The sequence below is a fragment of the Cottoperca gobio genome, chromosome 9 (genome assembly GCF_900634415.1).
Source record: "Cottoperca gobio chromosome 9, fCotGob3.1, whole genome shotgun sequence".
Taxonomy (NCBI): domain Eukaryota; kingdom Metazoa; phylum Chordata; class Actinopteri; order Perciformes; family Bovichtidae; genus Cottoperca; species Cottoperca gobio.
The window spans coordinates 12,145,416-12,160,007 of record NC_041363.1 but is presented as its reverse complement, the minus strand read 5'-3'; the positions used below and the strand labels follow the sequence as shown (position 1 = coordinate 12,160,007).

Below are 14,592 nucleotides of genomic sequence, written 5' to 3'. Positions count from 1 at the left end.
TATATATATATATAGTATATATATATATATACACACTATATATATATACAGTACATATACATATATATACATATACATATATATATATATATATATATATATATAGTTATTATACATATATATATATATATATATATATATATATATATATATGTACACATATATATATATACACATATATACAGTATATATATATATATAGTTATATAGTTATATACAGTATATACAGTATATAGATATTTCAGATGACTTTAAGCTAGAGAATGCTACTTTCCAAGGTGTTTAAAAGAAGTCTATGGACAGGTAAGTTTCACTGAAAAAGTGAAAACATTTTCATAAAATGAGTTAGTGTTAGATGACCTAACAGTTTTACTCAGAATTAGTGTGCTACCTGCAGGGCTGACTGTACTAGGTATACAAAAGAAAGTATGCAGAAACATAGTCACTTATTATTATTATTATTATTATTATTATTATTATTATTATTATTATTATTGGTGTTGTTATTATTGTTATTTAGGCAAACATGTTTTATGTAGGGCTGCTGTCTGGGTCATGGTTTTGGGTGCCTGGGAAAGGATAGTCCTCTTGTCGCCCTCTTGTGGTTTGATTCAGGAAGCTACCAACAAACCTTACAGTTAAGACAGGTAAGATACATCAAATTAAGTTAATGTTTCCAAAACGCTAAGCAGTATTAAATAACGATAGTAAGCTTTGCCTTTTCTAAAAGTTGCGGTGCATTCCCATCACCTTGTTTTTTTCGGGTGTCAATTAAACATTCCGATGAAAATCTGCGTCGTATCTCCCTAGATAGGTCTGTGAATGCCTCATTTGTAATTCCTATATTTCCTACAACATCTGAACACAACATGTGACACCCTCCCGCTTTGATCACGCGGTCAATGACATCAGCAGAAGCGTTACGAGCGCAGATGTGTACTACACATGTAACATTACAAATCGCTTCATTCTCACCGTCATACTGTGAGTGGACCTAGGTGAACCCGAGACCGTCCTCTTTTGAGCACTGTCCACCCTAAACCTTTGGATAAAATCGTTTTAGGAGCAGGGTGTTTCTATTGACGCTAACAGTAGCTAGCTTAGCTAGCATAGCAGGTGAACTTTTGCCATCGCTTCTCAGTGAGTGGCCATCAACTTTAACGTTATCCAACTCGAGCGAACCAGGCAGTAAAGCTACTGTTACATGTAAAGGTGGACTTTGAACTCTGCAAGGGGACGATTTCAGTGTCGCTAACTGTCAAAGAGTTGCTAGTTGGTTGTGCTGGCTGATTAGCCAGTCTGACTTCCTTGTTTCGTTCGAGGTCATTCTGTAGCGTCCATCTAGCCAGTTGTTGTCGGGAAGCTAACGGTCATGAAGAGCCTTCCATATTTCTGCCGGGGAGAGGTCATTCGAGGCTTCGGGAGAGGAAGCAAAGAACTGGGAATTCCCACAGGTGAGTGAATCATCTGCCATTAATCTGTATGAGTTTGTGAAGAGCTAACATAGCTTACGTAGATAACGTTAGGTCAGTCTGACTCGGTCCAGAGTAACGTTAGATAATTAACATTGATAATATGTCATTATTATGAGCTAAATTTCCACTCGGATGATTCTGCAGATACCATTTTATTGATTATTCACGAGCGTTGCTGACGGTTAGTTACCCTCTCGCGCTGAACTGCATTGATGACAGCTTCCTTAAGTAACGAGCGCACGTCGTTGTTTTGAATGCGGTACATGTTCGTTGAGTAAGAGAGCTTGACGGTTATGTTATTTACTGAAATGATTATGTGTACCAATAGGTCTTATGTGACGATGGCTGTTTCCAGAAATGTGTAGTGCGCGTGCAAATTTAATATAGAATAAATTAATCACCTGACGTTGTCACGTAAAGAATATCATTCAAGTGTCTAATCTATAGAAAAGCAAATCTGATTATAAATGTTATATTGTCGTTAGAATCTTTATTAGCCTGACGGGCTTTATTTAACAGCATTTTGTTGTTGTTCACAGCATATGTTTAATATTTTCAAATTGTGTTAAGAATATTCCGTATCAGCATTAACACAAAAATTTGAGGCACAAGATTCAAAAACCATAATGTTTGTCTTGTTCCCAGAAAATTAAACCATATGGTAAGTCACCCTTTTTAGTCCATCCAATCATCGTCTACCGCTTATCCGGGGTCGGGTAGTGCACCCTTTTTTGTAATTATTGTAAATCATGTGTGGGGTTGAACACATTTCATGAAAGATCGTTTAAACAAAGACAGGTTGCTTAATTTATACCACTGCAGGGAACACACAACTTTATTAAATATAAAGAATATATCATTCTTAAGCAAAATAATGTCAGCTTTTACAGAAGAGGTGTGTGTCTAAACAGTGAAGTCCTAAAGTACCTAGTGTGTCAACCACTGTAACAAATACATTTGTAACAATATGAAAAGAAATATGTGTGGATTAATTTCTAGCCTTGGTTATCTTAACAACCAGTTAAAATGTTTCTCTAAAATAGTTCCCTGGTTTAACAAAAAAAAATCTAACTGTTTTAATTTCTTTTGATTCTTCCACCTTTTCTCTCTCCCATCTTCAGCCAACTTCCCTGACTCAGTAGTGGACAATCTTCCTGCAGATATCGGCACAGGGATCTACTATGGCTGGGCCTGTGTTGGTAATGGTGATGTCTACAAGATGGTGATGAGCATAGGCTGGAACCCTTACTACAAAAATACCAAGAAGTCCATGGTCAGTAGAAAAAAAGCAGCATTCACTGCAAACGGCTTGGTGTTTTAGTCAAGCTTTTGGAAAGTGTGTGCATGGTAATTCTATGTAAACTATTTAAATAGTCTTTCGGCAAGGTTTTACGGGCCTATATTTTATAGTCACAAGGTTGTGGTCACACTGGTATTCAACATTCCCACAGTGGGACAACACATGTTTGGATAAAATAAAATAATAATAACTGCTAAATAAAATAAAATGAATACCCCATGTGTTGACATTTCTTGAAGAGAATACGGGCTAAAGTACGGGCTTGTTCGGTCAAATTGAAGTCCTTAAAATATGTCTTATGGCTTTTTTTATTACTAAAATAGAATTATTTACTTTGTACACACTCCATACTCATTTTTTTCTCACGCTTTTTTCAGCATTTATTTTGCAATTTCCTCATTTTATTAATTTCAGATGCAGAAGCAGGGCTGAATGCAAGCCACTGTAATACACTCTGGTTTGTTAAAACAACAAGAGTAATGTACTACATTACATTTGACAGTAGCAGTACTCTTGTACATATGACTTTTCTTTTATTCTAGGAGACCCATGTGATTCAGACATTCAAAGAGGACTTTTATGGGGAGATTCTCAGTGTTGTCATGGTGGGCTATATCCGTCCGGAGAGAAGCTACAACTCACTTGGTATAAAAACTCACACTCACTCACTCACACACTTTATTGGCATGAATGTAAAAAAATAACATTTTGCCAAAGCATCAAGGTATAAATTGATCACAAATGCAATACACAAAAACAGTAATATTAGCAATAAAACATTTATATTAGCAATAACACAATACAGATAAAATACAATATATAAATGTGTGTGGTGACGATATTTAGTTTTTCACTGTCCTGTAGCTGTTAAGTTTGGGATTAACAAATCAAATTTCATAAAGTATTTCATTCTGATATTATTATTATTATTATTATTATTATTATTATTATTATTATTATTTTTGTATTACTCACTAACCCCTGCTCCCATTTCTGTATGCCTGCACTCAAAGGTCTAAGATTTCCCATGGTTCCACATTTGATCTTACTATGATTCCCCCCTTCCTACTTCTGTTCTTCATGTCTTCATCTCTATCTCATTTGTTTTCTTAACAGAAGCGCTAATTGCAGCCATAAACAACGACATTGAGGAGGCCAAGGTCAAGCTGGAGCTCCCAGAGCCCCTCAAACTGAAAGACGACAATTTCTTCACCAGCACTCCCAGCTCGTCATCAGCCCTGCCCCCCACCACCGCATCCACATCACAGACTATTATGAATGGTCACTGACAGCTGGCTGTGACTGTAGCCCTTTCTGTGCACACACACACACACACACACACCGAAGAAACACAATAGTTTCTATATACACACAGGTGTATGCACTCGTTAAACTGCACAGCCTCATTCTGAGATATCTAAGCTGTCGTCATGGCTGCTCATGAACATAATGATAAACAACCAATCTTTTTTCTTACTTTCTTTTACTTCCTCAATGTGTCTCAGCTATGGAAGTTCATGTATGGTTTTTTTGCAGTCAATCACTTATTGGATGTTTATTTGTATACATACACACCAGATTGTCTCATCTAAGAGCATAACTGTGTAAAAGTCTCTTTCTTCTCACTGGTCCTGCTCTATATTTGGAATCTTTTAGGTGAGAAGGTACCTAAAAATACAGCTTTTGGGATAAGGGTGACCAAAAAGTCAAAGCAATTGTGTATTAATCTGTGTATAATGAAAGACACTAATGGACCGTAAACTCAAATCTGTGAACACCATCTAGCCAAGGATGAAAATACGATATCTATTGTGTTCTTTTCTGTTGACATTTGTTACTGTGTCGGATGGTTAGAGAAAAAGTCTTGACAATATTATCTGTAACAAAAACACTGTTTTGCACTGTTAGATGACTTTATGCAACAATGTGGCTAAATGAAGGCATCTGTAGGAAAATGGGGAGATTAAATTATAAAATGATGTTTATTTAATGGTATTAAGTATCCATCTTTCTTATTTTCCTCTTGAAACAATTTATTTCCCTTCAAGTGTGACACAGGGCCTCTACTGTTCATCACTGCCCTAAAACAAAAAAGAATGATCCTATTACATTGTACTAAAAATTAGATTTAGGGTTTTTGATGCATTATGCAGACAAAAAATCTTATTACTAGAATTATTTAATAACCAGCACAATGGTTTTGTCAAATGAAATGTGTACAAAAACATGTTTTAATGGATAGGCTTTAAAAAATGTTGAACCTTTTTTCACACACTGGGTTTGATCGGTAATCTTTTCACACTAGATGTCGATAGAAAGTTGTAGATAATCCGAGGAACGCAAAGGCTAAATAATCAAGCAAATGGTTATGTTCCTTTTGGTGTTTTTTCACTTAAGCTTGCCTGAAGCTCATATCTACTGTCTGCTACTCTGGGTTTGTTACAGAAGGTCTAACATTGATGGATGATATGGGATGAAGTATAAGGTCCACAGTTCCTGTACCCTGCTCTGATATTTACAAAGGGCAACAGTCGTTGAAGTGTATGAACTCAAATGTATACCATAAATATGTGAAAGGATGATCATGCAGAAAAACCTACAGAAAACGAAACATTCTTGATCTCTATATTTAGTTTAATTTTTTTCTTTTATTCTGCCTTTCAAAAAATTTACAAATATATTCGGACACCGTTGGAAACAGGGTTTCTTAGGTGTGTGTGTGTGTGTGTGTGTGTGCACGTGCACCTGTTCAGCTCTTACATAGAAGATGATACAAAACCAAACATAACTATAAGTGTGTAAAATTATTTGAACTCCTGTAAATAATTGTTTTAAATTAATGAAATATACGAGTCTAGCTATGTGATTTTTGATTTTAAGTCTGTATTGTATTTTAGTTATTTAGGGAGTAAAAGATATGACTGCAATTAATAAATGTTGACATTTATCATGCAACAGTAACTATGTTCATCTCCCAAGAAGAGCTGTTTTTCCCGGTCCCTTTATATTTTCACTCTGGTAGTTTCTGTACATTTCCTTTTAATCGGCTTAGTTTCTTGACTGACGGGGAAATGAATGACAGAATCAATACTGGAAGCACTTCACTGTAATCATGTCGACATATTCACTGCTGTATAAAGCTTTCTTTCATGACGAATGCTACAATATGATCCATTATCTTCATCCTCTAAAGCATAATGTACAGAATAAATTTCAGTGTAACTTTGAATTGTGATGTGTTACTTCTAAGGGACATTTACGTAACCCTTACACTTTTGACAGTGGGGTCAAATATTGCAATCATTTAATGTAGTTTACACTGGACCAGGGTTACTGCATGTTGAGTTAAAGGCTCAACACCTTTAATTTTTTTTCAAATAATCAAATAAAATACATTTATTAGTCCATTTTGTTATTTCCACATATTAAGGTAAGATGCAAGGGGAATGCAATTTATTCTAAATTTGTAAAGCATAAAAAAGATGACAAAATATTATAAGACGTTCACATGGTTGGCCATAGTGGGACATCTCTGGCTTATCCCCACCTGAATGCTGTTAGTGTCTAAATATCCACAGATTAAAACATATATCTTCTACATTCTCCCCTGTTGTTTACCCCTTGAAACTGCTGTGTCATCAAATAAGTTACAGTTTTTTACAATTGCTAAAACACATTTCTTGAAACCTTCCCCCATTTTCTCAAAACTTTAAACTTTAAACACAAAACTCAAGCTACATTCACAAAACCACAGACTCCTCATCAAACAATGCTTTCAGATCATGCACTTTTCCAGTCAACATAGAAACACCTACAGAGCATTCATTAGACACTACATTAAAAAATAAAACACTGCATCCAGTGCATGTAGTTTGATTTAGTTTTATTGTAAATGAACACATTTTTGCAAAACTAAACAATTAGAATTATCCCAACTTATACAAATAACAAAGAAAACTTCATAGGTAAATGTAAAGCATATTACAGGTAAATGAAAAGCATATTACAGGTAAATGTAAAGCACATTACAGGTAAATGTAAAGCATATTACAGGTAAATGAAAAGCACATTACAGGTAAATGTAAAGCACATTACAGGTAAATGTTATTGTATCTCTGGATGTGTCAGCTTGTATTATTGTATCTCTAGATGTGTCAGCTTGTATTCTTGCATCTCTAGATGTGTCAGCTTGTGTTCTTGCATCTCTAGATGTGTCAGCTTGTATTCTTGTATTTCTAGATGTGCCACCTTGTATTCTTGTATCTCTAGATGTGTCAGCTTGTATTATTGTATCTCTGGATGTGTCAGCCTGTATTCTTGCATCTCTAGATGTGTCAGCTTGTATTCTTGTATCTCTAGATGTGTCAGCTTGTGTTCTTGTATCTCTAGATGTGTCCGCTTGTATTCTTGCATCTCTAGATGTGTCCGCTTGTATTCTTGCATCTCTAGATGTGTCCGCTTGTATTCTTGCATCTCTAGATGTGTCAGCTTGTATTCTTGTATCTCTAGATGTGTCAGCTTGTATTCTTGTATCTCTAAATGTGTCAGCTTGTGTTCTTGTATCTCTAGATGTGTCCGCTTGTATTCTTGCATCTCTAGATGTGTCAGCTTGTATTCTTGCATCTCTAGATGTGTCAGCTTGTATTATTGTATCTCTGGATTTGTCAGCCTGTATTTTTGCATTTCTAGATGTGTGAGCTTGTATGCTTGCATCTCTAGATGTGTCAGCTTGTATTCTTGCATCTCTAGATGTGTCAGCTTGTATTTTTGTATTTTTAGATGTGCCACCTTGTATTCTTGTATCTCTAGATGTGTCAGCTTGTATTATTGCATCTCTAGATGTGTCAGCTTGTGTTCTTGCATCTCTAGATGTGTCAGCTTGTATTTTTGTATTTTTAGATGTGCCACCTTGTATTCTTGTATCTCTAGATGTGTCAGCTTGTATTATTGTATCTCTGGATGTGTCAGCTTGTATTCTTGTATCTCTAGATGTGTCAGCTTGTATTCTTGCATTTCTAGATGTGTCAGCTTGTGTTATTGCATCTCTAGATGTGTCAGCTTGTATTCTTGTATTTCTAGATGTGCCACCTTGTATTCTTGTATCTCTGGATGTGTCAGCCTGTATTCTTGCATCTCTAGATGTGTCAGCTTGTATTCTTGTATCTCTAGATGTGTCAGCTTGTATTCTTGCATCTCTAGATGTGTCAGCTTGTATTCTTGTATCTCTAGATGTGTCAGCTTGTATTGTTGCATCTCTAGATGTGTGAGCTTGTATGCTTGCATCTCTAGATGTGTCAGCTTGTATTCTTGCATCTATAGATGTGTCAGCTTGTATTCTTGCATCTCTGAGTTTTGTCAGCTTGTATTCTTGTATCTCTAGATGTGTCCGCTTGTATTCTTGCATCTCTAGATGTGTCAGCTTGTGTTCTTGCATCTCTAGATGTGTCAGCTTGTATTTTTGTATTTTTAGATGTGCCACCTTGTATTCTTGTATCTCTAGATGTGTCAGCTTGTATTATTGTATCTCTGGATGTGTCAGCTTGTATTCTTGTATCTCTAGATGTGTCAGCTTGTATTCTTGCATTTCTAGATGTGTCAGCTTGTGTTATTGCATCTCTAGATGTGTCAGCTTGTATTCTTGTATTTCTAGATGTGCCACCTTGTATTCTTGTATCTCTGGATGTGTCAGCCTGTATTCTTGCATCTCTAGATGTGTCAGCTTGTATTCTTGTATCTCTAGATGTGTCAGCTTGTATTATTGTATCTCTGGAGGTGTCAGCCTGTATTCTTGCATCTCTAGATGTGTCAGCTTGTATTCTTGTATCTCTAGATGTGTCAGCTTGTGTTCTTGTATCTCTAGATGTGTCAGCTTGTGTTCTTGTATCTCTAGATGTGTCAGCTTGTATTCTTGCATCTCTAGATGTGTCAGCTTGTATTCTTGTATCTCTAGATGTGTCAGCTTGTATTGTTGCATCTCTAGATGTGTGAGCTTGTATGCTTGCATCTCTAGATGTGTCAGCTTGTATTCTTGCATCTATAGATGTGTCAGCTTGTATTCTTGCATCTTTGAGTTTTGTCAGCTTGTATTCTTGTATCTCTAGATGTGTCCGCTTGTATTCTTGCATCTCTAGATGTGTCAGCTTGTGTTCTTGCATCTCTAGATGTGTCAGCTTGTATTTTTGTATTTCTAGATGTGCCACCTTGTGTTCTTGTATCTCTAGATGTGTCAGCTTGTATTATTGTATCTCTAGATGTGTCAGCTTGTATTCTTGTATCTCTAGATGTGTCAGCTTGTATTCTTGCATTTCTGGATGTGTCAGCTTGTGTTATTGCATCTCTAGATGTGTCAGCTTGTATTCTTGTATTTCTAGATGTGCCACCTTGTATTCTTGTATCTCTGGATGTGTCAGCCTGTATTCTTGCATCTCTAGATGTGTCAGCTTGTATTCTTGTATCTCTAGATGTGTCAGCTTGTATTATTGTATCTCTGGAGGTGTCAGCCTGTATTCTTGCATCTCTAGATGTGTCAGGTTGTATTCTTGTATCTCTAGATGTGTCAGCTTGTGTTCTTGTATCTCTAGATGTGTCAGCTTGTATTCTTGCATCTATAGATGTGTCAGCTTGTATTCTTGCATCTCTAGATGTGTCAGCTTGTATTCTTGTATCTCTAGATGTGTCAGCTTGTATTCTTGCATCTCTAGATGTGTCAGCTTGTATTCTTGCTTCTCTAGATGTGTCAGCTTGTGTTATTGTATCTCTAGATGTGTCAGCTTGTATTCTTGCATCTCTAGATGTGTCAGCTTGTATTCTTGTATCTCTAGATGTGTCAGCTTGTATTCTTGCATCTCTAGATGTGTCAGCTTGTATTCTTGTATCTCTAGATGTGTCAGCTTGTATTGTTGCATCTCTAGATGTGTGAGCTTGTATGCTTGCATCTCTAGATGTGTCAGCTTGTATTCTTGCATCTATAGATGTGTCAGCTTGTATTCTTGCATCTCTGAGTTTTGTCAGCTTGTATTCTTGTATCTCTAGATGTGTCCGCTTGTATTCTTGCATCTCTAGATGTGTCAGCTTGTGTTCTTGCATCTCTAGATGTGTCAGCTTGTATTTTTGTATTTTTAGATGTGCCACCTTGTATTCTTGTATCTCTAGATGTGTCAGCTTGTATTATTGTATCTCTGGATGTGTCAGCTTGTATTCTTGTATCTCTAGATGTGTCAGCTTGTATTCTTGCATTTCTAGATGTGTCAGCTTGTGTTATTGCATCTCTAGATGTGTCAGCTTGTATTCTTGTATTTCTAGATGTGCCACCTTGTATTCTTGTATCTCTGGATGTGTCAGCCTGTATTCTTGCATCTCTAGATGTGTCAGCTTGTATTCTTGTATCTCTAGATGTGTCAGCTTGTATTATTGTATCTCTGGAGGTGTCAGCCTGTATTCTTGCATCTCTAGATGTGTCAGCTTGTATTCTTGTATCTCTAGATGTGTCAGCTTGTGTTCTTGTATCTCTAGATGTGTCCGCTTGTATTCTTGCATCTCTAGATGTGTCAGCTTGTATTCTTGTATCTCTAGATGTGTCAGCTTGTATTCTTGCATCTATAGATGTGTCAGCTTGTATTCTTGTATTTCTAGATGTGTCAGCTTGTATTCTTGCATCTCTAGATGTGTCAGCTTGTATTATTGTATCTCTGGATCTGTCAGCCTGTATTCTTGCATCTCTAGATGTGTCAGCTTGTATTCTTGTATCTCTAGATGTGTCAGCTTGTGTTCTTGTATCTCTAGATGTGTCAGCTTGTGTTTTTGTATCTCTAGATGTGTCCGCTTGTATTCTTGCATCTCTAAATGTGTCAGCTTGTATTCTTGTATCTCTAGATGTGTCAGCTTGTATTCTTGCATCTATAGATGTGTCAGCTTGTATTCTTGCATCTCTAGATGTGTCAGCTTGTATTCTTGTATCTCTAGATGTGTCAGCTTGTATTCTTGTATCTCTAGATGTGTCAGCTTGTATTCTTGCATCTCTAGATGTGTGAGCTTGTATGATTGCATCTCTAGATGTGTCAGCTTGTATTCTTGCATCTATAGATGTGTCAGCTTGTATTCTTGCATCTCTAGATGTGTCAGCTTGTATTCTTGTATCTCTAGATGTGTCAGCTTGTATTCTTGCATCTCTAGATGTGTCAGCTTGTATTCTTGCATCTCTAGATGTGTCAGCTTGTGTTCTTGTATCTCTAGATGTGTCAGCTTGTATTCTTGCATCTCTAGATGTGTCAGCTTGTATTCTTGTATCTCTAGATGTGTCAGCTTGTATTCTTGCATCTCTAGATGTGTCCGCTTTTATTCTTGTATCTCTAGATGTGTCAGCTTGTATGCTTGTATCTCTAGATGTGTCAGCTTGTATTCTTGCATCTCTAGATGTGTAATCTTGTATTATTGCATCTATAGATGTGTCCACTTGTATTCTTGCATCTCTAGATGTGTCAGCTTGTATTCTTGCATCTCTAGATGTGTCAGCTTGTATTCTTGCATCTATAGATGTGTCCGCTTGTGTTCTTGTATCTCTAGATGTGTAAGATTGTGTTCTTGTATCTCTAGATGTGTCAGCTTGTATTCTTGCATCTCTAGATGTGTCAGCTTGTATTCTTGCATCTCTAGATGTGTCAGCTTGTGTTCTTGCATCTCTAGATGTGTCAGCTTGTGTTTTTGTATCTCTAGATGTGTCAGCTTGTGTTCTTGTATCTCTAGATGTGTACGCTTGTATTCTTGCATTTCTAGATGTGTCATCTTGTATTCTTGTATCTCTAGATGTGTCAGCTTGTATTCTTGCATCTATAGATGTGTCAGCTTGTATTTTTGCATCTCTAGATGTGTCAGCTTGTATTCTTTCATCTCCAGATGTGTCAGCTTGTATTCTTGTATCTCTAGATGTGTCAGCTTGTATTCTTGCATCTCTAGATGTGTCAGCTTGTATTATTGTATCTCTGGATGTGTCAGCTTGTATTCTTGTATCTCTAGATGTGTCAGCTTGTATTCTTGCATTTCTAGATGTGTCAGCTTGTGTTCTTGCATCTCTAGATGTGTCAGCTTGTATTCTTGTATTTCTAGATGTGCCACCTTGTATTCTTGTACCTCTGGATGTGTCAGCCTGTATTCTTGCATCTCTAGATGTGTCAGCTTGTATTCTTGTATCTCTAGATGTGTCAGCTTGTATTATTGTATCTCTGGATGTGTCAGCCTGTATTCTTGTATCTCTAGATGTGTCAGCTTGTATTCTTGTATCTCTAAATGTGTCAGCTTGTGTTCTTGTATCTCTAGATGTGTCCGCTTGTATTCTTGCATCTCTAGATGTGTCAGCTTGTATTCTTGCATCTCTAGATGTGTCAGCTTGTATTATTGTATCTCTGGATTTGTCAGCCTGTATTTTTGCATTTCTAGATGTGTGAGCTTGTATGCTTGCATCTCTAGATGTGTCAGCTTGTATTCTTGCATCTATAGATGTGTCAGCTTGTATTTTTGCATCTCTAGATGTGTCAGCTTGTATTCTTGTATCTCTAGATGTGTCAGCTTGTATTCTTGCATCTCTAGATGTGTCAGCTTGTATTCTTGTATCTCTAGATGTGTCAGCTTGTGTTCTTGTATCTCTAGATGTGTCAGCTTGTATTCTTGCATCTCTAGATGTGTCAGCTTGTATTCTTGTATCTCTAGATGTGTCAGCTTGTAGTCTTGCATCTCTAGATGTGTCCGCTTTTATTCTTGTATCTCTAGATGTGTCAGCTTGTATGCTTGTATCTCTAGATGTGTCAGCTTGTATTCTTGCATCTCTATATGTGTCAGCTTGTATTCTTGCATCTATAGATGTGTCCGCTTGTATTCTTGCATCTCTAGATGTGTCAGCTTGTATTTTTGCATCTTTAGATGTGTCAGCTTGTACTCTTGCATCTATAGATGTGTCCGCTTGTGTTCTTGTATCTCTAGATGTGTCAGATTGTGTTCTTGTATCTCTAGATGTGTCAGCTTGTATTCTTGCATCTCTAGATGTGTCAGCTTGTATTCTTGCATCTCTAGATGTGTCAGCTTGTGTTCTTGCATCTCTAGATGTGTCAGCTTGTGTTCTTGTATCTCTAGATGTGTCAGCTTGTATTCTTGCATCTCTAGATGTGTCAGCTTGTATTCTTGCATTTCTAGATGTGCCACCTTGTATTCTTGTATCTCTAGATGTGTCAGCTTGTATTCTTGTATCTCTGGATGTGTCAGCTTGTATTCTTGTATCTCTAGATGTGTCAGCTTGTATTCTTTCATCTCTAGATGTGTCAGCTTGTATTCTTGTATCTCTATATGTGTCAGCTTGTATTCTTGCATCTATAGATGTGTCAGCTTGTATTTTTGCATCTCTAGATGTGTCAGCTTGTATTCTTGTATCTCTAGATGTGTCAGCTTGTATTCTTGCATCTCTAGATGTGTCAGCTTGTATTCTTGTATCTCTAGATGTGTCAGCTTGTGTTCTTGTATCTCTAGATGTGTCAGCTTGTATTCTTGCATCTCTAGATGTGTCAGCTTGTATTCTTGTATCTCTAGATGTGTCAGCTTGTATTCTTGCATCTCTAGATGTGTCCGCTTTTATTCTTGTATCTCTAGATGTGTCAGCTTGTATGCTTGTATCTCTAGATGTGTCAGCTTGTATTCTTGCATCTCTATATGTGTCAGCTTGTATTCTTGCATCTATAGATGTGTCCGCTTGTATTCTTGCATCTCTAGATGTGTCAGCTTGTATTTTTGCATCTTTAGATGTGTCAGCTTGTACTCTTGCATCTATAGATGTGTCCGCTTGTGTTCTTGTATCTCTAGATGTGTCAGATTGTGTTCTTGTATCTCTAGATGTGTCAGCTTGTATTCTTGCATCTCTAGATGTGTCAGCTTGTATTCTTGCATCTCTAGATGTGTCAGCTTGTGTTCTTGCATCTCTAGATGTGTCAGCTTGTGTTCTTGTATTTCTAGATGTGTCAGCTTGTATTCTTGCATCTCTAGATGTGTCAGCTTGTATTCTTGCATTTCTAGATGTGCCACCTTGTATTCTTGTATCTCTAGATGTGTCAGCTTGTATTCTTGTATCTCTGGATGTGTCAGCTTGTATTCTTGTATCTCTAGATGTGTCAGCTTGTATTCTTTCATCTCTAGATGTGTCAGCTTGTATTCTTGTATCTCTATATGTGTCAGCTTGTATTCTTGCATCTATAGATGTGTCCGCTTGTGTTCTTGTATCTCTAGATGTGTCAGATTGTGTTCTTGTATCTCTAGATGTGTCAGCTTGTATTCTTGCATCTCTAGATGTGTCAGCTTGTATTCTTGCATCTCTAGATGTGTCAGCTTGTGTTCTTGCATCTCTAGATGTGTCAGCTTGTGTTCTTGTATCTCTAGATGTGTCAGCTTGTATTCTTGCATCTCTAGATGTGTCAGCTTGTATTCTTGCATTTCTAGATGTGCCACCTTGTATTCTTGTATCTCTAGATGTGTCAGCTTGTATTCTTGTATCTCTAGATGTGACAGCTTGTATTCTTGTATCTCTATATGTGTCAGCTCCTATTCTTGTATCTCTAGATGTGTCAGCTTGTATTCTTGTACCTCTAGATGTGTCAGCTTGTATTCTTTCATCTCTAGATGTGTCAGCTTGTATACTTGTATCTCTATATGTGTCAGCTTGTATTCTTGCATCTCTAGATGTGTCAGCTTGTATTCTTGTATCTCTAGATGTGTCAGCTTGTATTCTTGTATCTCTAGATGTGTCAGCTTGTATTCTTGTATCTCTAGATGTCTCAGCTTGTA

General features: G+C 36.9%; 1 protein-coding gene across 1 annotated transcript; it reads left to right on the top strand.

Annotated features, from left to right (window-relative positions):
- The first annotated feature begins 864 nt into the window (after nt 1-864).
- On the top strand, nt 865-6,004 carry rfk (riboflavin kinase). The gene is made up of 4 exons (XM_029440293.1): nt 865-1,454; nt 2,597-2,748; nt 3,318-3,420; nt 3,892-6,004. The coding sequence occupies exons 1-4, from the start codon at nt 1,373-1,375 to the stop codon at nt 4,062-4,064; spliced, it is 510 nt and encodes a 169-aa protein (XP_029296153.1). The 5' UTR covers nt 865-1,372; the 3' UTR covers nt 4,065-6,004.
- Nucleotides 6,005-14,592: the final 8,588 nt, after the last annotated feature.